The sequence below is a fragment of the Dromiciops gliroides genome, chromosome 4, assembly GCF_019393635.1.
Source record: "Dromiciops gliroides isolate mDroGli1 chromosome 4, mDroGli1.pri, whole genome shotgun sequence".
NCBI classification, from domain to species: domain Eukaryota; kingdom Metazoa; phylum Chordata; class Mammalia; order Microbiotheria; family Microbiotheriidae; genus Dromiciops; species Dromiciops gliroides.
In genome coordinates this window covers 313,565,055-313,592,887 of record NC_057864.1, presented here as the reverse complement: position 1 = coordinate 313,592,887, position 27,833 = coordinate 313,565,055, and the positions used below count along the sequence as shown (strand labels likewise).

The following is a 27,833-nucleotide window of genomic DNA, read 5'->3' as shown; positions in this document are numbered from 1 at the left end:
TTATTTTCACCTCCATTTAAAAATTCAACACTGTGTGTGTTTGTATTACCATGCCTTCAATCTAACCTCAAACTGGGATGACATCTTTTTACTTTAAAAATGTATTGCCGGGGCAGCTAGGTGGCACAGTGGATAGAGCACTAGCCCTGGAGTCAGGAGTACCTGAGTTCAGATCTGGCCTCAGACACTTGACACTTACTAGCTGTGTGATCCTGGGCAAGTCACTTAACCCCAATTGCCTCACCCAAAACCAAAAACAAATAGACAAACAAAAAGAATGAATACAATTTCTAAAAAAAAAAAAAGTATTGCCATTGCACAGTGAATAAAGCACTGGCCCTGGATTCAGGAGGACTTGAGTTCAAATCTGAACTCAGATACTTGACACTTACTAGCTATGTGACCCTGGGTAAGTCACTTAACCCTCATTGCCCTGCCCCCCCCACCCCCCCCAAAAAAAAGAAAAAGAAAAAATGTATTGCCATTAAAGGGAATAATACTCATTTTTAAAATGAAAGAATTTGGTCAAGCATTATTCTATCCTCCCCAAATTTTATGAAAACACGATATTCAGGTTCTCTAAATGATGGTTTAGAAACAAGTCATCAGACTCCATAACAGTGGAATCAAAAACTAACATAAAGTGAACTTCCTATCACAACATATGTGTGCACTTACTACCCTTTGCATTCATTTGTTTGGAGTACCATTACAAAGAAAAGAAAGGGGGGTGGCTAGGTGGCGCAGTGGATAAAGCACCGGCCCTGGATTCAGGAGTTCCTGAGTTCAAATCCGGCCTCAGACACTTGACACTTACTAGCTGTGTGACCTTGGGCAAGTCACTTAAGCCCCATTGCCCTGCAAAAAAAAAAAAAAGAAAGGCACCTACCATGATAAGCATATGTGTTCTTAAGAAAATGTAAATACTCCTTTGCAAAAGTTGTTTCATATATTTTTTAAAATTACACATATTATTTGATGACTGAAGTAACATCTTAATTTACCTGAATAATAATACATTTCTGGGGGCAGCTAGGTGGCGCAGTGGATAGAGCACTGGCCCTGGAGTCAGGAGGACCTGAGTTCAAATCTGGCCTCAGACACTTAACATTTACTAGCTGTGTGACCCTGGGCAAGTCACTTAATCCCAATTGTCTCACCAAAGAAAAAAACTACATTTCTGAATATACCTCTCCCACTGCTAACTACTAAGGCCAGAGCACTGTGCCTCTCAAAAGGTAGGACATTTTAATGATTTTTATTCTACTTCATTAGCCTTAAGAAAGCTGACTAGCTAGCAGTAGAGCAATAGAATCACTTTTTCTTTTGGCAAGGATTCCCCTCCACACGGCCCTACACATTGAACTCTTAAGATAATTTTTAAAAGATTGTGAATATGTTTGAGATATGCAAAATGTTATCACCATAACTTTATACATTGAGACTGGACAATAATTCCAAAAATATATTTTAAAAACTTCTGTCAAGCACATTAAAACAACTCACACACTTTAACATGCTTTTATTTCATTAGAATTTTATTTAAAATTTCCAATCAGTGACCTCTAAAAATCTAGAATACAGACTGATAATTATTGACAATCTTATTTCATATTTTTACTTAACACTTTTTTGTGGATTGTAAATAAATACAATGGCTTGAAATCACTGATATGTTCCAAGGGACATGGAAATACCATAATGATTACTGATTCATATCCATCTTGATTTTTTACAAATAAATGTTACAGAAGTGGGAAGGGGTGAGGAAAGAGGCAGTTCAAGTTGTTGAAGCAACACAAATGTACTCTGTCCTTACAGGTTCCAAATGGAGCCATAGGTCTTGTTTTCAAATCAATAATCCCATCACATAGCTTTGTTTTCCCCCCAAAAAAAGGACTTGAATCTGTATTTATATTACGTCTAAATAATTCAAGATAACTCAAAAGTTGTGCTAAATCAAAGCTTACATTTGTGCTTTCTGGAAAAAAAAACACCACTATATTAAACAAGTGATAAAAGATTGTACAAAGTCGTGCTTAACTAGCTTAAATTACTGTGGGAAAAGTTTCAGCCTGTCATACAGTATATAAGTAAGTGTGCTTTGCACATAGACTTGAAATAAATGTTTATTGAATTGACTTAAGTGTAGCTAATGAAAGTAATTCTAATCTCTGAAATGGAATTACCCAGTGTCTAAAATCGGAGAAGGGGGTTTAGCAAAATTGAATTTCTTTTTAAATTATGTAATTCAAAATTTACCACTAATTCATCTAACTTTTCCCCCCAAAATTTGACTATTACTCACATAGGATGAAAGGTAATTGTTAAGAATCTCTCTTCACCCACTCACTTTAGAGATAACACCTCATAAATAATTTGCTATTTCTCTTTTCTAAGAAGTGTATATTGCAAAAAAAAAGAAAGAAAGAAAAAAGAAAAGAAAGAAAGAAAAAAGAAGTGTATAGTGCTATGGCCACAAAATTTGTCATCAGAGCCTAACAATTTATCTTGTAATTTCCAAGGTTATTTCATTCCCTTGGTTTAAAAATAGGGAAGTTACAAAAGGTGGAATTGCAGAGAGCCAATTTAGGCTTGATGTCAGGAAAAAACTATATAACAATTAGAACGGTCTAAAAGTGGAACAGACTGCCTCCCCTTGAAAATCTTTAAGAAAGGGCTTGACAACCACTTCTTGGGAATGTTATTTGGGGATTCTTTTCATGTATATCACACTAGATGACCATTACAGTCTATTTTAAAATCAAATTCTGAGATTCTGTAATATTCTTTCAGCAAGTATTTATCAAGCACTCATGTAACAAGGCTCTGTGATATAGATACAAAAATGAGAAAGTCACAGTCCTCGCTCCAAAGAGCTTACAGTCTAATCCATACATTGTTTTTCAATCCTTTAGCACAACAGGGATTATCTACCACTTTACAGTGACTTTTCTACGGTGACAAAGCTGAGGGAGGACATGAAGGCAGGACTCCTCTGATTAGAGTCATAACAGCATGTAAAATAGGGCACATAACAAATACCCTCTAAATCTATGAAGAATGACATTCTTTTTCAAGTCATGTCACAGTTCAAAACAATTTAGAAAAGGCACTTAATTTTCTCCCTTCAAAAAATAATACACATCAAATTTACCCCAAAAGCAGCAGAAGAAAAAATGACCAGCACACCAAAAATAAATAGATCCTCTGGATTCCCCTACTCACTCTTGCCTAAAAATAATGCTCTCAGATTATTTAATTTTTACTTTCCTCTGTCCTCTAAAATGCAAACCATGAAAGTAAAGATGACCTATCAACTAGGGAGAATAAGGGTGAAGGTTGGTTTGAAAAATTCAACGATTCTGGCCTTGGTCCCTTAGGATGAAGGTCACACTAAGGTACTGTAGCACAAGAACCAAATTCCAAAGAGATAAGCTTTCAGCACGGGGGATTCCGCCTGCTAATTTCAAATGATATGACGGAGATGAGTTACAGTCATGCCTATAAACTAGAACATGAAGTTCATGGCAGTATTTCTTTCCACACAGAAAGATAGCATTGCAGTTCCACATGGGGTTTGGCTCAAGTCATTCATTGTCATAGGAGACGCTTTCTTGGCATGGAAGGTGGCAGGAACAAAGTCAGAAAGGGAATGGGGTGTTCTAGAATATCATTAGTACCTGAAGAAAACAGTAAAATAATGTATTTTTTCCTTCAGGTAAAAGCTTCCCTCTAAGTACACTAGTTATGCCAAACTGATAAAGCAAGCAATACATTTGCTTCACACACCCAAAGCCTCATATTTTCAAATGCTTGGATGTCCATACCTAAATGTGAAATGTGTCAGAATTACCCAAGACTATTTGCTGTTAAATGCCCAGGCAGGAGAAAATGGGGAGGAAAATTCTATAAGCCATTATGTAGAATTATTTTTTTGTCCTGGGAAAACTTAGGGTCATAGAAAGCAATGGTGTGCCTGGAGACCAAAGAAAAATCCCAGAATAGAGAAAGTCTCAGCAAGGAAAAGTGAATTGTTAAGTAGGAACCACAACTCCCATAAGGGATGGTGCTGATAGGATTCTTCAATGGTGAGTATGTCATAGGACTAACTGCCCATTATCTTAACCTCACTCAACGTTTTCTTCTCAGTCAACAGAAAAATCTCCAGCTGTATAATAAAAATCAATGTGAAAATGTGCTTTTCTTTATGTCTATTGTAAAATGAAAGGGATATGCAATTCTCAAGTCCTAGCCCCCAGAAACCATATACTTAAAAGATCTATTCATGGAGAACTTTAAATTTGGGGACAGACTATAGACCACAGAATTCTAGAGCTAGAAAAAATCATGAGCAGCCCTCCTTCAATTCCCTCCTTTTATAAAGAAAGGAAATGGAAATCCAGAAAGATTAAGAGATTTGATCACACAAGTCAAATGCCCTTCCTTACTGATTCTATTCTGGGAAGGCTCAGATGAAGTATTACTATCATTATACCAGATTGTCAAGACTAACAATTCACAAAATTCACAACACACACAAGTTTTCCTGGCTCCTTTTCCTTTCACTTCTTTTTAAAAATATTCATACAGTATCAATGTATATGAGCTATCTCTAATAAATAAGCCTACAAAAGCTAGTCACATATTTAAAAAAAAAATTTCACAGTTTATTTTTACTACCTTATACCTACAGCTTCCAAAAACTCTATCCAAAAATTCTATTGAACATTAGATTTTAAACCTTATTCTTTTCTTTTTTTAAGCATTTGTTTTATTTTAAATTTTCTTCCAATTACATGTAAAGATATTTTTTTGAGTTCCAAATTTTTCTCTGCCCCGCTTCTCTCCTCACTCCTGAGGCCAGCAAGCAATCTGATATAAGCTTTATTCTTTTCAACATTCACCTTTGCAGTTCTACATATATAGATCTCTTGCTGTGTATATAACAAACCTGTCATTTGTGTTGGAGGATTGAGTACTAAGACTACTAGGTCGCAACTATGTCAATTTCCAGTACATTTAAAATTTCATGGAATATAGATCTGTGAAAAATTATTTTAGATTACACGAGGTAATGAATTTTCCCCTCTTATTGTGTCACACAATTTCAAAGTACCAGAAACTTCTCCTTGAGGGGAAAAAAAATCCTTTCCTACCTCATTAAGGGAAGAACTGATTCTTAACGTGATTCACAAATTGTGCTGAGGTCTTGGTTTTGTTCTGTAGTATTCAAAAACTCCTCTTCTTGAAGACTAAGTCTAAAGTCCTCTCTGACTCTTTCCAGCAAATCTGGTTTGAAAACCACATCTAGTGCTGTCATGGCCAGAGCCTTAGCAGTACGCAAAGTGTAGAATTGGGCTTCTTGGGATCCTAGAGGGCACAAGAAAAAACATTTGTGTCAACTATGTACAAGGCACTGGGAATATAAAGATGAAAATGAGACAGTCCCTACCTTCAAGGAACTTACACTCTACTAGGGAGACAACATGTACATAATCCAAATATAGACAGAATAAATGAGGAAAATAAAAACTTTCCAGCCTCACTGAAAATTAAACTAAAACCAACTTGACAATGAAGAATACTTCATTAATTTGACAGTTAATGCTCAATCACTGCTCCCTCCTCCCCCCTACCACAGCATCCACAGCTAATTGTGGGTAATTTTAATTATGATATAATCATATCACAAAGGCAAATTTGCTTCTTTGAGGTATGTAGTCCAATGGACAGAGAGCTAGACCTGGATTCAGAAAGACCTGATTCTAATCTGGCCTCACACACTACTAGCTGTGAGACCCTGGGCAAAGCACTTGCTCGCTGTCTGCCTCAGTTTCCTCATCTGTAAAATGGGGATAATAATAGCAGCTACCTCTCAGAATTGTGGTGAGGATCAAATGAAATTAGATGCATAAAAGACCATGCAAATTTTAAAGTGCTATATGAATGCTAGCTGTCAGATGCTAGTAATTCTCTCCCCATACCCTACCCCCAAGATGATATATTCCAAAATCTATTCATGTCAGAAACCGTTACCTGCAGCTGTAGTGTATTGCTCAGTATGATTCAACGCATCGGAACCAATGTAAAAATAGGGGTGAATTCCAGGAACCACAAAAGTAACATTTCCAAAGTCAGTGGAACCTTGAAGCATACAAAATAACAGGTGCATTTAGTTAAGTGTTTGAATTATTAAAGTATAATCAAAAACTCATTTTCTAAGTTCAGACATGAAAATATATTCATGGTGAATGAAAGGTGGTACATTTTTCAAAGAGACAAGTCAGACTGTACAAGAATTAGTGGTAGGAAGAATAAAGTATACTGGAAGATGGGAAGAAAACATTATCACTTGACCTAGGTTAGCCTAAGAGCTGGTCCCCAGAGCCAGAAAAGCCAAACCTGTTTCTATAACACAATGCAAAGTATAGTTATTAAGCAAAACACAGTGAGGCACATAGGTGCAGCATGGCTACTGGATACTTCTTATGCTTCTGGGCCAGTTATTTTTATTAAAAATTAATACCAGCTACCTTCAACTCACAAATGGATCAGATACTCAAAATCTATTTGCAAATTAGTTTGGTATTTTGGAACTCAAGACATATTTCCCCCTGGAAAATTATGTTTTGATATAAGGAAAGGCTTTGTTAACAATTTGAGACACCCAGAAGTGGAATGGGCCGCTTCTGGAAGTACTAAGCTCTCTATGAAATGAGGTCAAGTAAAGGCAAACAGGCATTTCTTGGGGACATAGGAGGAGAATGCTATTTAAGTATGGGCTAGAGAAGATGACCTCTGAGAAACTGTCTAAATTCCATAAGCAATGGTTAGCTTAGGTGAAGCTCAACCTCTATTTCCCCACTTCTCACTCTATTCTCAACTCCTTGCAATGCAGCTTCTACCCTCCGTCCTCCCAAATCCCCCGCCTTAGCTGTAAGGTTACCAATGCTTTCACATTGCCAAACCCAATGACCTCTTCTTAGTGCTTAGATTTTGGTATAGTTTTTGACCCTGTTGGACACTTCCCTTCTTCAAAGGCAATCTCTCCTTCCTTGACTTTTATGACAATTCTCTCGGCTCTCCTCCATGTCTTAACTGTTCCTTTTTAGTCTCCTTTTATGGATCATTATCCTGGTTCTGCCTACTACTTATTACTTACTCATTACTCTCTCTACATATATATGTATATTCTCTCTAACGACATTATCTTTAGCTCATGTATACTCGTATTCAATCATTTCCATGTAGATGACCCCCAAATCTAGAGCTTCAGTCCTTCAGCTCCATTCCCACATTAGCAGCTATCTGCTAGACATTTCTACCTGGATGTCCTATAGGCATCTAAAACTCAACATATCTAAAAGAGAACCCATATGCCAAACCCATTAATTCTCTAAACTTCTTTCTTTCTGTTGAAATTACCAACATCCTTCTGGTCAGCCACATTTACAACCTGATTCTTGTCTCAATTCCTATATACTATGACTTGCTAGATCTTCTCAATTCTACCTACAACACCTCTTAGTAGTATGGCATAGTGATGTGTGCTTCAGAATTAGGAAGACCTGGGTTCAAATGTCACCCTTACACTTAGTAGTGTATGACTCAAGACTAGTTGTTTAATCTCAGTTTCCTCATTTGTAAAATCATGTATATATGTTGGGGGAGGAGTACTGATTTGATGACTTCTAAGGTTTCTCCCAGGTCTAAAGCTATGATCTTATATCCTTTGGTCCACTAACACAGTTCAGGCCCTTATCACCTCTGGCCTGGACTATTGCAGTAGTCCTACCCCCACTCCCAAGTTGTTCTAAATTGTTTCTAGTCTTTCTTCTCCAATCCAACCTCCACATACATGTCAAAGTAACATTCCTGAAACACAGATCTGACTAGGTCACACACGTACTGAAGTCTTCGGTGGCTCCCTAGTGATTCTAGGAAAAATAAAAAGGCTTTTCATAATCAAGCTTTCTAGTCTTATTCCATATTTACTTCCCTTTATGCACTCTGTCTTCCAGTAAAAATGGCCAAATAGTTATTCTTCCCACATGCTATTTTTATCACCTGCATCCAGTGCCTCTATATGGATCACTCCCTATGTTTAAAATAGAATCTTCCTTCACCTCTACCTCTCAGGGCCCAAGCTTCTTTTAAAGCATAGTTCAGGTGACACCTCCTACATGAAGCCTTTTCTAACGCTCCCTAGCGGTTAGTGCTGGATTCCTATGGACATTGTTTTGTGTGTATGTATGGGTATATGTGTTTATGAGGATGTGTGTATATATAGTATTTCCAAGTGTATATATTATATCCCTTGAGTAGAATGCACGTTCCTTGAGGTTTCCTTTCATCCTTGTACTCTGAGTACCTAAAACAGTACCTTATACTAAAAAGGTGTTTAATATATGCCGGTTAAATTAAATAAATACTGAATAACAAAGCATAGTGCCAATGTTCTATGGGAAAATGCATTCAGAGTTCGAATTTGTGATGCCAAGAACATCATGCTCCAAAGGACCAAGAATGAGGACTCCCCCAGCATAAACATCTATCTGTGGCTTCAGGGGCAAGATTCCAATGGGGTGAAGACTAGGGCAAGAGAAAGGATAAGGAGCAGTGACAGGGCTTCCAGTGTATGTATAAGGGGAGGGTAGGACAAGCTTGGGGAGAGACAGCTCAGATGATTAAAATAAACATGGATGAGGGCTAAGGAAGGAATCATAAGATTTATAGTGAGAAGCTTCAGTGAGAAGATTTGAACCTAGGAAAGAGGATGTCAAGTGCTTGGAATAAGGAGAATGGGATCCAGTTCAACTTTTGTTATTAACTAGTCCAGTGATAATAAAGCAGTTATGTATGGGGATAAAATGAATGGCAGGTTGAGACAGGCATCTCAAAAAACCCCTCCAAACTACTAAAAAGTCTAAGGTCTTTCTCCATTAAGCAAATAACTCAAAATCAAAATTGATTCTGCACACAGTAGGTTAGGAAGCAGTGAAAATAGTTTATTGTATATAACTTAGAACTTCACTGACAAAGTGCTGTTAGTAGAAGGCAAACATTTAGACACAGAAACAGATTTATTGCAAAATCTTTGTTTGAAGTAGAAGAAAGGACATACAAGTGCCTTTGTTTTCATCTGATTATAAGCCATAAAGCATCATAAAATTGTCAGGTCCCAATGATATCTATTGGAGTTGGTTTTTTCCCCCCAAATGAAAAACTGTGTAGAAGTGAGGAAGTCAACTAGATATACATGTTTTTTGCATTGTGTTTCTTTTTTTTCTAGTGTTATTACTTTCCAGTGAGCTATCCTGAGAATTTCTGGCAAGTTAATCATTATGAAGTCTTACCATACAGAAAGAAAAGATAGAAGACAGGATGAATAAAAAATTACTTCCAGAAAAGTCAAAATTTGAACATTCAACTTCATAGTAATTAAAAGTTATTAAAAGTAAAGTTGCTACATAAATATAAAGTGGACTAAGTAATATGGGTAAGAAATGCCCCTCAGAAAGAATAAATTTCAAAAAACAACCTACCAAATCAAAAATACTCAACTTCTATACGAAGATACTATCTAGTCATTTTACTGCTTGGGTTTCAAGGTGCTTCCTAACTGGTGTTTTTAATTAAACCTTGAAAATTAAATTTAGTTTTAGGTTCATATCATACTGTATTTTAAGAGACACTTTGCTCTTAAAAATGGTATACTGATTATAGCAGAAAAACCTAAAAGCAACCTCATGGTATCTCTATATTTTTGAAAACCTGTGCTAAGTATTCTTTATCCCCTAGCAACAGACCAATACAAACATCACCAACTCCCTGTACAACTAAGTAAGTATTGCCCTGGCAATGACCCTGCTTGTTTATAAAGAGGATTAAGAACAACTTATTAAGAATTTTCCTTTTCTTTTTTAAGTTGTTCACAATCATAGGAATTGGAGAAAGAAGATTTAGAGATCACATATTTAATCATGTCATCTGAAAATTAGCTAAATCAAATGTCACAATGTAAATACCTGGAATAAAAAAAAAGCCAAGTATATGGCTATTTCTAAAAACAAAATGAACTCGCCTGGCATTCTGTATTTGCAGAAAGGTACATTTGCTTCCCCCTGTCCTTAACTTCAATTTCTTAAACTGAAGTTTAACTTTAATTTAAGATTAACCAACCTTAACTTTAATCTATTAAATATCTGAGAGGAAACATTTCCTTCCACGAACAATCCATGCCCTTTTATTCCCCAATATGCGGGAGGTAGATCTGGTAAAGTGGATAAGGCTGGCCTTAAGAGTAAGGAGCACCTGGGCTCAGGTCCTACTTCTGCCATATGTGTCCTTTAACCCCAAGGTCCAGAGAGACCTTTAACCCTGAGCCAGTCACTTAGAAACATTTAAAAAGTTAACTAGGGAACGGAGCTCTTAAGATGGGTTACAGAACACTTGTCCATCAGCATTTGTTGAGAAGTTTCCTCAAAGGAAGCACTATACATAGATTAAATGACAGGCCCAGACCAAAAGAGAGGGAGAGAAGGTAAAGACCTTTGTCAATAGATAAATAAATAAGCACACTTAGAATTACCTGATGATTCACTTGGTATACAATCTTGCGAAATAAATTCTATTCCCAGCTTTTTTCCATTTTCCACGTAAGCTTTCCAGAGACTCTTATTAGGAAGAACATTATAGTAGTCATGTACTCCACCTTTTAATTCCACCTATTAAAAAGATGGAGTAATTTTTCAAATCAATTAAGTTATAAGCACCTGTAAGCCTTTGAAGGACGCAGTTATTAGCTTAACTGTACCATATAACCTGCACCCAGGATTTTGTCTCCTGCCTTGAGAACATTCAAATATATACACATCTTAGTATATACATAGTCTCATTATAAGGATGTCTCTTAGGGTTCAGACCATAGGTACATCTTTATATGTAGGGCCACTAAATTGGCTCATGCTTCTTACCAGTTTCCAAGGAAGAGGTAATTTAACCTACGTGTACCTCCCTAGCTAACCCAGTCACTTAATTTATTTCCTGTTGTCTATCTACCAGAAGGAACAAATCTTCTGGCCTTTGTTTATATGGTTCTCTTGCTTAGAATGGCCTCATCACTCCACTCCACCCAGTTGACGCCTATTCTTCCTTCAAAGTCCACTTGAAGTCTAACATCCCCCAAGCAGCATTAAATAACAATCATGGCCTCTTGGAGCTGTATTCTTCCTCAGAACTGTAGCACTTAGTGTGTCTATTACTTCTTGGCACTTAATATATAATTCAGATAACAGTTCAAGGAAGTATATCTTGTCCCTCCCAAGTAGGCTGTAAATTCAGGATTACTGTAGCACCTGACACAGACCTCATACATGCTCAATAAATATTTATTGACCTGATTGACGTCAGAAATAAAATCCCCTTCTGCAGAATAAAAAGGCAGTTCCCCCCCCCCATCTCATTCCAAGGTCCTATGTTTACTATAATGTATCACATATATTATTTTTATCCCACATGTTTTTTTTTAAAGAATCAGCTTTTGCTAATAACTTGTTTCCCTTAATAGGGATTTGATTACATAACAAATCTAAAAAGGTAAATTTACACGTTTGCTGAGGAAAATAAAAACTAATGATTAATACTAATTTTTGTAGCTAACATAAGTGTGGTATATAACTGCCCCCAGAGCATCTCCTAATAACTGTGAAGTCTTTCCTATCACTTATGATACTTATGATACTTATAATACTTCTTCCTAAGCATGAGGGGCCAGAGTCAACCATTCTAAGAGACTTTGGCCTTTTGAAATATAAACTATTCAGTCAACTGAATAAATAGTCCTCTTTTTATAGTTATAATATTATGTGAAATTGGAAAAGGAACAATTCATAATAAAGTCAAAGCGAGATGAAAATAATCACATAATTATGTTAATGAAATCAGATAACCTGATTTTTCTCTCCATTTGTCTCTAAAATGTTTTTGTTCTTTAAAATGCAGAGAAAAACCAAACCAAAGTCCTTCCCCCTCCAAACCCTCATCCCTTCTAAGCACTTCTGATTAACAAATGGATTAGCTCTTAATATTTCTTACTGTGCATCCTGTAGCCAAAGCAGCAGCTCTAAAGCAATCTTCTGCTTTTTTTGTCAAAATCGGAAGCTCTTTCATTGAGGGTGTACGCAAATAATAGAGTAATTCAGAGTATGAGGGAATGATATTAGGTTTCACACCACCATGTTTAATTATACCTAAAATAAAAAGTCAAGTTATTAGAGTGAAGCAAAATAAGTTGTTAAAAGCAAAGACTTTAGTTGTAACAAGAGTATAAAGCTTTTCTACTAATATTCATATAAAAGGATTTAAGGTTATTAGTGACATAGAAACCCCAAATGCAAAGGATTTTGAAAGTTATATGTACTGTTACTTTGTGATGTTTTGTAGCCAAGCAGAAAGGAAATATAATAGCTGAGTATAAGCCCAAGTCTTCCTGTGAAGATAGAAATGAGTTTATATAACACAGGGTCAACTTTAAAGATCATTTCCTCTAATTCTAAATGAAGCCTAGAAATATAATTAATTATGTGTAATTTATTACAATTCTATGTGTGAGGTTGGTGAAAACAACCTAACTGAGAAAATATTATACTATTTACTCTGTATTTAGCAAGATTTTATTACAGTTGGAATGTTTAAATCAATATTTTGGGCAGCAAAACCAGACAACATCAGTGAGATTAGATCTACAATCAGAATGTTGAAACTGGAAAGTATTTTAGGTCATCTAATCTAAGCCCTTCACTTTATCAATGAAGAAACTAAACCTTGGAGAAGCAGAAGGACTTGTCCAAGGTCATATATGGCTCTCCAACAGAGCTGGGCACAAACCCAGTTTTTCTGGGCCCAAGTTCTGTGTTCTAAGGTCTCTAGCAGCAATATGTGAAGAGATACTAATTATTTTGGTACTTCAAAGTATTATGACCATGTGAAAGTGATTGATACCGATCACTGAGAAAACTTTTTCACAACAGTAAGTTATCATAATGGAAGGATAACTAAGCACTGACAGCTAGCAAGACAAAGAAATATAATGTATTCAGTAACCATAATTAGTAGGACAACATGCAATTATTAAGCACTTACTATGTGCCAGCCACTGTGCTAAGGACTCAGGATACAAAGATGTCTGTTTCATGTAAATGGAAAGAAGGAGGGGCAGCTAGGTGGCTCAGTGGATAGAGCACTGGCCCTGGAGTCAGGAGGACCTGAGTTCAAATCCGGCCTCAGACACTTAACATTTACTAGCTGTGTGACCCTGGGCAAGTCACTTAACCCCAATTGCCTCACTAAAAAAAAAAAATCGAATTTTATCCTCTCAGCCATGCTGGGAGGTAGGTGCTATTATAACCATTTTAAAATTGACAAACCTGAGGCAGACAGGTTGACTTGCCAAGGGTTAGACTGATAGTAAGTGTCTGGGGCTGGATTTGAACTCAGAAACAATGATCTTTTAAAAATATTTAAAGCCAGGGGGCAGCTAGGTGGGGCAGTGGATAAAGCACCAGCCCTGGATTTAGGAGGACCTGAGTTCAAACCTGGCCTCAGACATGACACTTACTAGCAGTGTGACCCTGGGCAAGTCACTTAACCCTCATTGCCCTGTTTAAAAAATAAAACAAAAACAAAGCCAGACCATGTCAGTCTCACATTGCATGCTTTTCTGAAAATAAGTTCATGTTGAAAAGCAATTCATTTTTACACTTAAATTAATAAACATTTGGAAATAATATTCTTATTAAAATTTTATTTAATTCCAACTGAGTGTAAGTACTACTGCCTGCACCAAAGAAGTACTGACATGCTTACCATGAACTCTCCAGGTGGGTTTCATTTGCTGTCTTAAAACTGACAGATTGTTATATGCAAGAACAGCAGCATCTAATGCATTCACACCTTCCCAAGGATAAGCAGCAGCATGAGAAGCTTTTCCATAGTATTTCACAGTCACACTAGGAATAAATATCACTTGTTATGTATTTTCTTTATTTGTAATGAAGTTTTTTTAAAGCCCAAAGTAAAACACCCCAGTACTATTACTTAATAAATATATAAATCCTGCAACCCTCTATTAGTATAAGTTGCAGAGAAGAGACCAACCTGCACTGGTAGAAGGAGTTTCCTTACTTGAGATTTCCTTATCTCAATGAAGTTACAAGTCTGGGCCCTATTTCTATAAACTGCTAGAGTATTGCACATGAACTGAACAACTTTTGTTGTGGAGGGCCGGAATAGGTTAAGGGAGAGGACCATAAACATGTAAAGTGGCAGCAGAAATTTGGGATTAATAACCAAAAGCTATTTACAATTAAGAAGGAAAGGGGCAGCTAGGTGGTACAGTGGATAAAGCACCTGCCCTGGATTCAGTAGGACATGAGTTCAAATCTGGCCTCAGACACTTGAGATTTACTACCTGTGTGAACCTGGGCAAGTCACTTAACCCTCATTGCCCCACAAAAATAAATAAATAAATGAAAATTAAAAAAAAAAGAAATAAGGCACACTTTGTGAGAAGAATATATAAACATGGAGGAAGGGTTTGGGGCAGTGGACATCAGATAGACCTCACTCATATCTGAAACTGAAGGGGAATCAAAGGTAGGGGTGGGGAGGAGAAAAGAACTAGAATCTAAGGCTAGTGCCTTAGATTGCTTCTTGGATAACTGGGCAAGGGCTGAAGGAGTTGTGGCATATAATTGCAAGGGAATATTTTTTCACCTTAAGAAATGATGAAAGAGATGATTTCAGAGAATCCTGAGTCATAAGAATTGAGGCAGTTAACTAAGTAAAAACATGAAAACAATGTATGTAAGCACAACAGCAACATCACAAAGAAAAACAACTTAGAAAAACTTGAGAACTGATCAAAGCTTCCCATGAGGAAGCACATATGCTCTGACAAACGTGACAGGACATGATGTACAGGCAAAGATCCTTAGACAGGGCCACAGTATGGGTTTGTTTTGCTTGATTGCTTTTATTTGTTACAAGGATTTCCCCCCTCTTTCTCTCAATTAACTGGGGAAAGGGAAGAGGTAGCAATAGAAATGCCAAAAAATAAAAAGGGCCATTTTTAATGCATAGAGAGAAAAGGAAGTTCAGACGAAGGCACAGAGAAGCAGAACAGTTTTAAAAGTAACACGTAGAATTTATAATATTCTTTGTTTCCAATACTAACATAATTATGAAAAAAACTTCATTTACCTTATATTTTTATAAAACATTTTTTCACCTATCCAAATTGAAACAATTTTTTTAACAATAATACCTTGAAACATTATGAATTACATATCCACCTTCAAGATTAGTTGCTTAGTTACTATCAGAATAAAAAGGGTTTTGCAAAGAAATGCAATCAAGATGCCTGTACGCTCAGTAACTACTTTTAAGAACTTCAGTTCATTTTTTACAAATCTGTAGGACAAACTATTTTTAAACACTTGACTAAATATGCCCTATTACATAGCTAACATTTAGATGTATCATTATTATGCTCCAAAATGCCTAAAGATGACAAAGCTAAAAATCTTTAAGCATTTATGTAAACAATCTATTTAAGGATATTTCAGGAGTGGTATCAAATTGTTAGGAAACCAATAGATTTAATCAACGAGCAGAGACTAAATGTTTGAGATGTGGAAATTTCATGTCATTTCTGGATTGTTTCCAAACATTCCCATAGCAAAAAAAAAAAGCTTCTAGGTATGTAATTTTATTATGTTAGTATGAAGCAGTAACTAGAAAGGCTGTGTATTCTTGAATATATCTCTTCCAGTGCAAGCACAATGTTCACACAGTAGGCTTTTGATGAATGCTGGCTGAATAACAGAATAGGTCTATTCTCTCACCAACTCCTTGAAACTGAAAAACACTTGTTAAGACATTTATTTGGAAGGTTGTTTTAAACACACACACACACACACACACACACACACACAACTTTCCATGGTAAATATTCTAATACCAGTTCTACAGATTAACTCTCAAAACCATTAATAAAAATACCACAAATATAAACTAAGAGAAAACTATATTAATCATTATTTGATTTTAGCAATAATTTTTAAAATTAAAAAACATTTAATCATCTTTAGGCTTGTAAAGGGCCATACCAGAGTGAGACCAGGATGGGGCTTTCCTGTATGAAGCCAAAGCTCAGCACTTTACTAATATATCAATGCCAACTTTATTTAAAAAACAATATAAAAATGACACTAATAAATAAGAGCTAATCATTATAATCTTTCAAGGTTAATCCTTACTAATGACAAGAATTAGAGCATCATCCTGGATAGAAATTATTGTACATGTTCTTAATTTCAATAGGTAACTGAAGATTAGATTTGCCAAGAATAATCTTTTTCATTTTTACTTTTTATTTCTGAACACTCTAATGCAGATGGCATAGAAGCAGCCTGATTCAGTGGAAAATGTACTGATTTGGAGTCAAGGGACCTGCTTTTTAATCTAGTTTTCCAATTCACTTCCTGTGTGATCCTTGCCAAGTCTCTTAATCTCTGTGTACCTCAGTTCCTTTCTCTGTAGAATGACAAAGTTGGATTAAATGACCTCTGAACTTCTTACCAATATGCAATACTATGCTATGTAGAGTTTGCATTTTCTATAATATCATGTAAAGAAATTATGATGTGGACTAATGATGAGTGAGATGAGTAGAACCAGAACATCGTGCACAGTATCATCAATATTTTAAGTTGATCAACTGTGATGAACTAGATTCTTCTCACCAATCCAATGGTACAAGAAAGTTCCAAGGAACTCATGATAGAAAAGGATCTCCAAATCCAGGAAAAAAAAAAAAGGAACTGTGGAATATGGATGCTGATTGGACCATACTATTTCTTTTGTTTTTGGTGCTGTTGTTTTTCTTTTTTGAGGTTTTTCCTTTTTGCTCTGGTTCTTCTCGTATAACATGACTAATGCAGAAATATGTTTAATGTTACTCTCTCTGTATAGATATGTATATATAGATATATCTCTATATATCTCTATCTATCTATCTATATATATACCTATATCAGATTACCTGCTGTCTAGGGGAGAGGGAAGGGAGGGAGGAAAATTTGAAATTGGAAATCTTATCTAAACAAATGTTGAAAACTAAAATTAATTAATTAATTAATTTTTTAAAAAAGAAAGAAATTATTATGAATGATTTTTAGATGTTTGTACAAGATTGGACCAGAAATCCAATATGCTACTCATTATCTATTTTAAAATAAGACTACCAATGGAAAATATAGGGGTCCTATAGAGCAGGGCTTCTTAAACTTTTTCCACTTGTGACCCCTTTTTGTCCGAGAAATTTTTCCTCAACCCTGGGTATATAGGTAGATCAAATAGGTATACATAATCTTTTACTGTTGCCAAATTTTTCAGGACCCCCATATTTAGTTATGTGACCCTGTTTGGGGTTGTGACCCACAGTTTAAGAAGCTTTGCTATAGAGTAGTTTTACACCCTAGCACTTTAATGCCTATGAAAGTTTAGTTTAAAAAAGGCAAACCAAATGACCTTCATTGTCAAACAATGAAAAGTATTAAATGTAGTCTCAGAAAATCTCCTATTGCTACACACATATTGAACTATTTCTTTGATATAAAGTGCCTACTATTTGCAAAACCTCCCCACAAAGCCCTCTTCTCTGATGCCTCTTTGTGGCATGGAGGCGACCTTGGTTTCCTAAATGCTCTGCCAGCAAAGTAAAAGCTCTGGCCATTTCTTTAAATATAGCCCAAATAACAGACAATCTACTTTCAGAGGCCCAACCTGGCTAAGTACAGAGGCTCACCACCAATAGGTTGGCCACCTGACAGACTCTTTGACCACAACAATTCATGAAACAAAGAAAATACAAACCATCTAGCATAGCTCCCTACTGCAGTGATGGGGGAAGAAAATGGTACATGAGATGCTATGAACCTAAGTTCTTAGAGTGACCATATATTTTAATTTAGTTGTTGGTATTTGAAAAATGAGATCCTTGTCAAATGGCTGGAATAACTGAATTCTGTGACTAAATAAAACTATAAGAAGTTGCAGTTAAATGGAAAGATAGGCCACACATTGTCCTTGGAGAGGAAAACAAAGGGGCTGGCCAAAAAGAGACCAGAAGAAGCTAAAAAGCACCTTTGTTAAATACCTGTCTTAATCCACAGCAGGAAGTGCCAAGAGGTACATAGTGGGTATCAGGCTCACACAAATAATAAGTTTCAAAAAAACCAAAACAAAACAACTTGAGTAAAAAATGTTATCAAAGAGGGACAGCTAAGTGCTGCAGTGGATAAAGCACCAGCCCTGGATTCAGGAGTACCCAAGTTCAAATCCCTCCTCAGACACTTGACACATACTAGCTGTGTGACCCTGGGCAAGTCACTTAACCCCACTGCCCCGAAAAAAAGAAAGGAAAAATGTTATCAAAGAAATGTGTTCTCAAAACAGTCGAGGTAGTCAAGAGCACAAGTGAGAAACAGCTTGGTAATCAGCCTATATGCCACAAGCCAGAAAGGCTCCAGGCTCAAAGGGTGGACCTCTTTCAGCAAACTTATGGGAGAACATAAATAAAAGCTGAACAGGGTGAGGCAAGACCACATCACTGAAGGGAATGCCCATAATCAATGAGATCACTGATATGTTAGAGTATATGTAAGGGAATGAGGATATAAGAAATGAAATGGTTTCTGTAGAACACACAAACACAGAAACACACACACACACACACACACACTCACACACACCCCTCTCCAGGAGACACCAAGATAAAAGAGGTAATATAAACATTTTGAAATTCAAGTGTTGTATCAAAAACATTCTGAATTCTAGTTTCAAAGAAGAAACATCTCTTTTCTTCAGCTTCCTTACTTACTCATGCTCAGCCACATCAGGAAGATAAGCAGCATTTTCTTGTGATGGATGAGCCATAAAAACAACATCAAGATTTTTAAAAGCTCCAGCTTCAAGTAAGTCAATTTTGCCACCTCCTTCCTCTTCTGCAGGAGTGCCCAGGACAGTGATCTAGAAAAGACACAGGGGTCAGAAAAGCCCTAATATTTGTCCACCAAATATAGTACAGGTTTCTAATACACATTCATTCAGAATCTACTTCATTGTTTATGTTTTCAAACTACAGGAAAGACTTTAGCTTCTAACATAGAACTAGTGTGAGTGACCTTTGATACTCAGCAATTCACACTTTAATTTACATTGCAATACAAAAGAACTCACATGAATCACATGAATACCAATTTGATGACAGGTATCAGAAATTTTCTGGCTGAAATGCTTATGATGAAAAGAGAACTAAAACTATTTGGTTGTTCAAAGTACTCTGTAACTCAGGTAGTCTTTAAAACCTTTATTGCAACTTTTCTTGACTAAATGTTAGATATGTATAAACAAGGATTGGACCTGGGATTTCATGGGTGGAGAGAGAAGTCCTGCATGAGGAAAACTTCCCCAGTGCAGATCAATACCTTCTGGGCAACTTAATAGTCTGGATGAGTTGCCTAGAGCAGTGGTATCAAACTCAAACAGAAAAGATCCCTGAGGGCTGCATATTTAGTTAGAAAACCACAGATTAGCATTATCTATGTTATGTTGTATTTTTATTTATTTTATTAAACATTTCCCAATTACATTTTAATCTGACTGGGCTGCACTTGGTTTTGCAGCCGATGAGTTTGGCACCCCTGTCCTAGTGCAATGATAGGTTAACTGACTTGTCCAGGGTTGCACAGGCAGGATATGTCAGAGGTATGTTGTAGTTTAGCATTAATAAGCAAATTATTTGCAAAGAGCTTTATAATTATTTATTAGTTAATCCTCACAACAACCCTGTGAGGTAGGTGACAAGTACCATTTGACAGGGAAAGAAAAAGAGGCCCAGGAAGGAGAGTGGCTTGCCTAAAGGGACACAGAAAGGCTAAGGTAATGTTGGGACTAAAATTCAGATCTCATGACTTCTACTCTTATGTTGCTACCTCATTAAGAAGTTCCAAGATAGATTATTTTTATAAGTGCATTAAACAATCTTAAATACCACAGTTAGAAATGACCAATTACACAAACTTACTAATTCGTTTCCACCAGTTCAATCCGGCAGATTTATTGGTCACCAAACACCTAATTAAACAAAAAAGAACTTTACAGAATAAACATTTTACTTTAATATTTAATACTTTCTTCAAAACATACAATTTTAAACAGTCAGAAAAAATGTCACTGAAAAATGGGACTCCTTAGGTTCTAAAATCATTCAATTCAACAAACATTTATTAGGTACCTAGGGATACAAAGATGGAAAATGACAAGATTCCTACCCTTAAAAAGCAAATGCAATTAATTAAGTTGATATATGTATATATGCATTACTGTGTAAGAGATGACATTAATTTTCCTAAAATTGACAGTTATTACTGTTTAAAAGCGATATGATTCCTATAAATTATACAAATAGGATTATGTACCTCTTTAAAAAGATCATTATTACCTCTGTTTTAGCCCTCCAAAGCCCTTCAGCTCCCTTGGATTCAACTATCCTATTTATGCAGGTGATTCCCAGATCTGCATACCTTAATCTCTCTCCAGAGCTCCACTCCCATTTTAGCAACTGTCCTTTGGATATCTAGGTTCAAGGTCCCACTGACACCTCGACCATGTCCCAAACTGACCTCATAATCTTCTCGACTGCCAGCCCCCTTCTCCCAAATCATTTGTATAGGCTATTCCCCATGCTTGGAATGAATGCTTTCCCTTCTCACTTCCTCCTCTCAAGAATCCTTGGCTTCCTCTAAGACTATTAAAATCTCAACTTCTACAGGAGGCCTTTTCTAGTCAACCAGGAACCTTCTCCCCAGAGTTTTCCCTTGAAGATTACCTTCTAATTACATCCTGTAACAGAGTATTCATACACTGTCTTCCCAATTAGAATGGGACCTCCTGGAGAGGAAGGAAAATGTTTCTGCCATTCTTTGTATCCTCAGCACCTAGCACCTGACATACAGTAAGAGCTTAATAAATGTTTGTTATGTGCCCCATGCTAATCTCAGAACTTCTAATATTCCTGGTTTGACACTCTAGTGTTTTTTCTTCTTCTTATATTGATAAGGGAAGAAGAGAAGAAGTTGCCCACATTCAGGAACAAACAACCCCTTCCCTAAATGGACAATGATTTAAAAAAAAAAAAAGGAGAGCTTACAAGAAAAAAGACAAGGGAGAATGGCCTTAAAAAAACAAAATAAAAATGTGAACATTCTCCTTAACCAAAACAAGGCTTTATTCAATTTTAGCCCAATGGTGATGAGTAATTATTCACATATGCTAAATGAAATAACGAACTCCTTTAATGAAATTTTATCAAACCTAATTAACATTTTCCCCTTGAATAGGTGGTTTGGTTTTTTTTTAATACAGGAAGGAAAAAGTTCTAAAAAAAAACAAAGCCTAAACTGAACTGTATTTAAAATGCTTCCCTATTATTATAGAAACAATAGTTCTATGGGGATTATAAAGTATAAGGGGGGAAAAAATCTCTCCATTATTTAAAAATAAAAGCTGTCCAGAAAGATCAACAGTAGCCACAGAGGGTTGCCTCTAGTGATTTTATAACCACTGTAGATCTCTTCAAAGTACAGTATCCCTATTTGCCCATTTATTGTTTTACTTTCCTCCCTTATACAGTCCTTGTTATGGACTAACACACCCCCCCACCCCCCCACCCCCGCCCCAAGAAAATAGGTACAGACACAAAATGTCTTTAGAGCTCCCCACATCATCACTTACTCAAAATACTAGACAAGACACTAGTTTTGGGGTCCAAAGACAAACCATAACTAAGAATTCATGCCTAGGGAAAAAGTTCTACAAATCAAGCCTAAGTAAAGGAACATGAAGTGAGCCTTCAGTTGGGGGGTCAGGAAAGATACCACCTCCTTGAAAGGTAGAAAGACAGAAGCCCCGACTGGCAGCTCACCCAACCCACTATCTGTTAGCTTCCCATTTTAAACTTACTATTCTGGTTAACCAGGTGTTAAGCTTTGCTATTTCTATGCTACTGAAAGACTACAAGTGCTGTCAGCACCCTCTACGTTATCCACCCTGGCAAAAAGGTCCACCGGCCCTGCCCTAGTTACAGCTCTGCTCAAAGCCCTTCTATACAGGAGTAGGTTGCAATCTATCCAAAAGAGTTATTTTATTGAATCTTAATTAAGTATTTAGGTCTGTCTGTCTATCTGTCTATCTAGTATGAGATCCGCCTTCTAAGATTTAGAAAAGCCACACCAGTCTAAGAGGAACCCTGTCAGTCCTGAAATGCTCTGAACTGGGAGAAAGCCAACGGGGGGACAAGGAGAGGAGTTTCCCGCTCTCCCCCCACCCCCACCCCCACCCCCACCCCCACCCCCACCCCTCCCCAGGGAGACCGTGAGGGTCCGTGTACGGGGGCTGGTGTGGGACATATCCGCAGCGCTCTCCGCCCCGAGCCCAGCCGGATCTCACCTTCACCGGTGGACAGCTCGGATGGCTCTCGAGCGCCCCCTTCAGACCCAGGGCGGCTGCTGCGCCCACCTCGGCAATCAGGTTGTGGCCGCAGGCGTGCCCGATGCCCGGCAGCGCGTCATACTCGCAGAGGAAGCACAGCTGCAGCGGAGCAGGAGCGGGACACCCGGACCCCGGAGCCAAAGACTCCCATTCCACCCTGAAGGCCGTGTCCAGCTTATAGTGCGGCTGCACCGCCCAGGAGGCGGCCGGCGGCTCCTGTTCGAAGAAGCGGGTCAGGGCGTCGTGGGCCCGGTACTCCTGGTAGGCAAGCTCGGGCTCGCTCCAGATCTCTCGGCTCAGGGCCCCTAACCGCTCAGCGGCCTCGTCGATGCATTCAGCAGCGCGGCACTTCAGCAACTCCAGCTCCGGGACGGCGCTGCCGCCCTCTCCAGGCAGCTCCTCGCCCGGTCTCATGGCTGTTAACACCTCGTCCCAACCGGGTGGAGGAAGGGATTCGGAGAGAAGGGAGAAGGTAAACTCCACTCCACAACCAGCCAGTCTCCCTGGGAGATCGCGCCAGCCTCTTCTTCAAGAGCCAGTGAGCCCCGCCTCTGCTCCGCCCCCAGGCTACTCACGCCCAATCACCGCCCTTCTTTGTTTCCCCTCCCTCTCTCCTACGTCCGCCCTCCCGGTGAGCCTGCTGGGAAATGTAGTCGGCTGCCTTCTCTCTTCCCTAGGGCTTGAAACTGAACTATGTTTATAATGCTTACCTCTTGTCTTTATTTTAATCTCTCCCCAGAACTGTGGGTTCTAAGTACAGAAAAACCCTCCGGTATCCGAATACAAAGTATCCAGGAGCAGGCATAGAAGGCAACTGGGCTCTCCGCAAATGGGCAGTGAGGGTACATCTGGTTCTTAACTTGTGATCCACTAACGGGGACCCAACCGTCCATGAGTGGATTTCAAGGGTTTGTGAACTTGGATGGGGGAAAATTACACCTTTATTTTCACTAACCTCTAACTGAAATTTAGCGTTCCCTTCAGTTGTTTAAAAACATGATTCTGAGAAGGGGCTCCAAGACTCACGATAAAATCGGCTACTGGTCTCCTGATAGAAAGGTGATAGGCTCAATATTAATAGCAAGAAACAATAACTAAACGCCTGCTATGTGCCAGACACTCTACTAAGCGTTGAGGATTTAAAAAAAATTTTTTTAATTAAAAAAATTTAGGCAAAGGCATTCCCTGCCTTCAGGAATTTGTTTTATTTAACTATACATATTTGTATCAGGGATTTTGTTTTTCTTGCTTTTCTCAGTGAGGGGAGGAGGGTTGAGGGGGAAAGAAGGTCTTGGTTAAAATAAAATGTAATTTTTTTTAAAAAGAGGACCCCTTGAATTCAGCAGATTGCCAAAAGGGTCCATGCTACACAAAAAGGTTAAGCACTCTTGATTTGGAAGCTATCCCCCAAGATTCTGGCTTTTGCCCAAGAAGTAGGACCTGGCATGTTGGCAACTGTTAAATTCTCTAGTTTCTACCAGTTTTTCAGGTTCAGAAAACAGGTGACCAGCAGATCTCTTGGTATTACATGCTGTATCCATTAGAGGTTGAGAAAACTGCCCCATAACAATTGGGTTGCTAAGCAGAAGGTCACCAGTTCAAGTTGCACATAAATTGGGAGGGGGGAGGTGCAGAAAAATTCTCTAAAGAAATACTGGTGCTTACCTGGGTTTTTCTTCAACATCTATCCCCACAGTTTTAGTGAAGGGAAACATCTGCCTCAAGACAATTGTCCTTGGTGCTTTTTAGGTCAATTTAATAAATATTTATTGAACACTAATTAGATGCAAAGACTGGCGACAAGCAAAAGAAAAATAACATAGTTCAGGACTATATTGCAAAGAACCAATAAGGAGGAAAATCATATAGCTACAAATAAGTATGATATAATATAAATTGTCATATAATTGAGGTAGAAGATGTAACTTCACCCTGGGGGGATTGAGGAGGTAGATTATATGAAGAAAGTAGCATATAAATTTGACTTCTAATGGATAACTCAATAAATGACAATGGAAGAAGTCAATTTCAATTGGGGGATGCCATATATAAATTATAGTATAGTTGGCTAGAACACGGTGTTATGAGGGAAATTGGTGGGGGTTTTGGGATAGGAATTCCTCTTTAAAGAATTATACTATACCCTCTTGCACACAAATTCAATTAGAGTAAAATAATAGTTTATATAGGCGTTAGGGAAAGGAAACCAAGAGAGAAGTTTGTGGACTTGTCATGGGGAGAAGGCATGGCACAGAGGCGTGGCTCTCTAAGATATCTATCTCCTTGAGCAGGAGACAGGCAGATACTTTTATAGAGGACCCCCTTATTGGGGGAGGACCATCCCCAACTGGTGGTGACTAGGGGAAGTTGGGCGAGAGGAGGCTCAGATCTCTCAAGCCATCTCTGTCCCCCTCATGCCACAAAGGCAGCAGCCACACCTAATCTTATCTCCCTAAGGGGTAGGAGAGACTGAAATGAAAGGTGATGGTCTTAGAGCTAACTCGGTCCAGATCGGGTGCCACTTATCTCTTTAGGTGTGTCTGTCCTTTGGTTTAGTTTCTCAAGGAGAAGGTTACTTGATTTCCCCCAGAAAACTTCTGAGGTACCCCAGGCCCATAACATTAGAGTACCTTAAGTGGAATAGTATGTGATAAGGCTAGACAAGTATGCTGGAGCCAAAGTGTTGTTTCAGTCCTGTCTGACTCTTCCTGACTCCATTTGGGCTTTTTTTTTTTTTTTGGCAAAGGTACTGGAATGATTTGACATTTCCTTCTCCAGCTCATTTTACAGAGAAAGTGGGGAAGTGTCTGAGGCCATATTTGAACTCAGGAAGATGAGTCTTTGGGAAAGAGCACTAGCTCTACAGTCAGAGGATGTAAGGTTCAAATCTCACTTCTGATGTGTACTACTTACATGATCTTGGTCAGATTATTTAACCTCTCTTGACCTCAGTTTACTCATCTGTAAAATGAGAAGGTTGAATTAGATGGCTTCTTGAAGTTCTGTCCAGCTCTAGCTCTTTGTTCCTGTGATCCAATGAACTACACACAAGTGTGAATGTAGGAAAAACTGAGTCATACTCCCAACACACCTCGTAAGTTATAATAAGATCAAGGTGTAACTATATGTAAAAGAATATTGTAAAATGCCAGAACCTGTGCTTCAGTTTTATAGACTTTCTACTCTTCCCTCCAAAGCTTTTTAGTTTCTTTTTATGCTTCTTCCCCATTAGATTATAAGCTCCTTGAGGGCAGGGACTAACTTTTCTTAATTGTATCCCCAGTGCTTAGCCTATATGTGGATAGAGTGACCTACCTGGAATCAGGAACACCTGAGTTCAAATCCTGCTTCAAACATTTCCTAGCTGTATGATCCTGGGCAAGTTGCTTAATCTTGTTTGCCCTCAGTTTCCTCATCTGTAAAATGAGCTGAAGAAAGAAATGGCAAACCACTCCAGAACCTCTGCCAAGAAAACTACAGATGGGGTCACAAAGAATCAGATGCAATTAATAAATTAAACAACATAGTATTTTATTGTATTCTATCATTTTGGTTTTTATTATTGTCCCAAGTTATGAAGACTATTTTGAGAATTATCTAAATGACCCTGGGACGGATACTGTATCCATTATTTGGAAACAAAACAGTTTCTGGGTGAGAGGTCAATGGCTCCTCTGACCTGGTGAGACTCTATCTAGCCTTGGGGGAATCTAGGAGAAAAGAGTGAGGCAGAGAGGACTCTACTGACAGTGACTGTTATTAATTCTAATCTTTCATCATGTAGTCTTGCCCTGTGTTTCACGACTGTAGTATTTTTTGCTGGATCAGTCATTCACATCATCCTTTACCTGACATCAGGGCTATAGCCTCCTTACTCTTCCCTTCTCCCCCCTCCCCCTTTCCTCTTCCTCCCCCGCCACCTAGCTGCCCCCCAATCAATTTGATAAAGAAAAAAATCCATTCAACCTTTTGATTTTTTAGAATCAACAAATATTGTCCAAGATCTATAACACTACAGATATTTTCTCTTAGTGCTATGTTTTCCTCCCTTCAAGGATCTGAATAGGTTTTGAAAAGTTATATAACATCATTGTGATGACCAGAGTTAATTTCCCATCAGATAAGTCAGATGTCTGTATCACTTAAGAGTAAAACATACTGGGGCAGCTAGGTGGTGCAGTGGATAAGGCACTGGCCCTGGATTCAAAAGGACCTGAGTTCAAATCCAGCCTCAGACCCTTGACACTTACTAGCTGTGTGACCCTGGGCAAGTCACTTAACCCCAATTGCCTCACACACACACAAAAAAAGAGTAAAAAAACATACGTTGAAATTAGAATAAGGTAAAAATACCAAAACCGCAATATTTAAATTTTAAAATTTTGCAGGTGATTTTCACTGAGAAATGATTAAAAGTTTGGATAACAAAATGTTGGGCATAATTTGTTTTGTGCACTAATAACTTTAGATGGAAGCATATGACTACTATCCATTTTGGATTTAACTGATGCTGAACTACTGTAATATGATACACACACACACACACACACAGCTGGTGCTCACACTACAACGTAGGCATAAAATTACCCAATGAGATCATCAAGATTCCAGCACCCCTGTTTTCTACATAAAGAAGCACAGTGCTTGTTGCTAGTGCAATACCTATGAATGACACAACTTTTTAGATATCAAAGGATTCCATCAAACAATATTAACTACAAATTCCAATTTAAAAGCAATTTTTATTTGTGTTGTTCAGTTTTGTCCGACTCTTCATAACCCCTTTTAGGAGTTTTCTTGGCAAAGATACTGGTGTAGTTGGCCATTTCTTTCTCCAGATAATTTTACAAATAAGGAAATGGAGGTAAATGGGATTAAGTGACTTGTCCAGGGTCACATGGATAGTAAATGTCTGAGGCAAGATTTGAATTCAGGAAGAGGAGTCTTCCTGATTCCAGACCTTGCTGCCCATTTAAAAGTTTTTGTTTTGTTTTGGGGTTTTGGGGGGGGGAATGGGGGTTAAGTGACTTGCCCAGGGTCACACAGCTAGTAAGTGTCAAGTGTCTGAGGCCAGATTTGAACTCAGGATCTCCTGAATCCAGGGCTGGTACTTTATCCACTGTGCCACCTAGCTGCCCCTTGCCCATTTAAAAGTAATGGAACCTAATAAAACTCCTAGATCTGCTAATAATTACCAGGACTTTTATCTGTGGGAT

At 37.9% G+C, this 27,833-nt stretch overlaps 1 protein-coding gene across 1 annotated transcript; it reads right to left on the bottom strand.

The window, feature by feature from the left end:
• Positions 1-1,521: 1,521 nt before the first annotated feature.
• Positions 1,522-23,170, bottom strand: PM20D2 (peptidase M20 domain containing 2). Its single transcript, XM_043964268.1, has 7 exons — positions 22,576-23,170; positions 18,947-19,095; positions 13,870-14,012; positions 12,100-12,254; positions 10,595-10,730; positions 6,040-6,147; positions 1,522-5,373 (listed from the first exon to the last, which is right to left on the bottom strand). Exons 1-7 carry the CDS (start codon positions 23,029-23,031, stop codon positions 5,183-5,185), a joined length of 1,338 nt encoding a protein of 445 aa, XP_043820203.1. The 5' UTR covers positions 23,032-23,170; the 3' UTR covers positions 1,522-5,182.
• Between the last annotated feature and the right edge of the window lie 4,663 nt (positions 23,171-27,833).

Bases quoted from the DNA above. Each gene is read 5' to 3' on its own strand.
- PM20D2 (XM_043964268.1), bottom strand. From the start codon at position 23,031: ATGAGACCGGGCGAGGAGCTGCCTGGAGAGGGCGGCAGCGCCGTCCCG. The intron at 12,255-13,869 runs GTAAGCATGTCA...TTTTTATTTTAG, and splicing joins ACCCACCTGGAGAGTTCATG to GTATAATTAAACATGGTGGT. The intron at 6,148-10,594 runs GTAATTCTAAGT...GTATGCTTCAAG, and splicing joins TATACCAAGTGAATCATCAG to GTTCCACTGACTTTGGAAAT.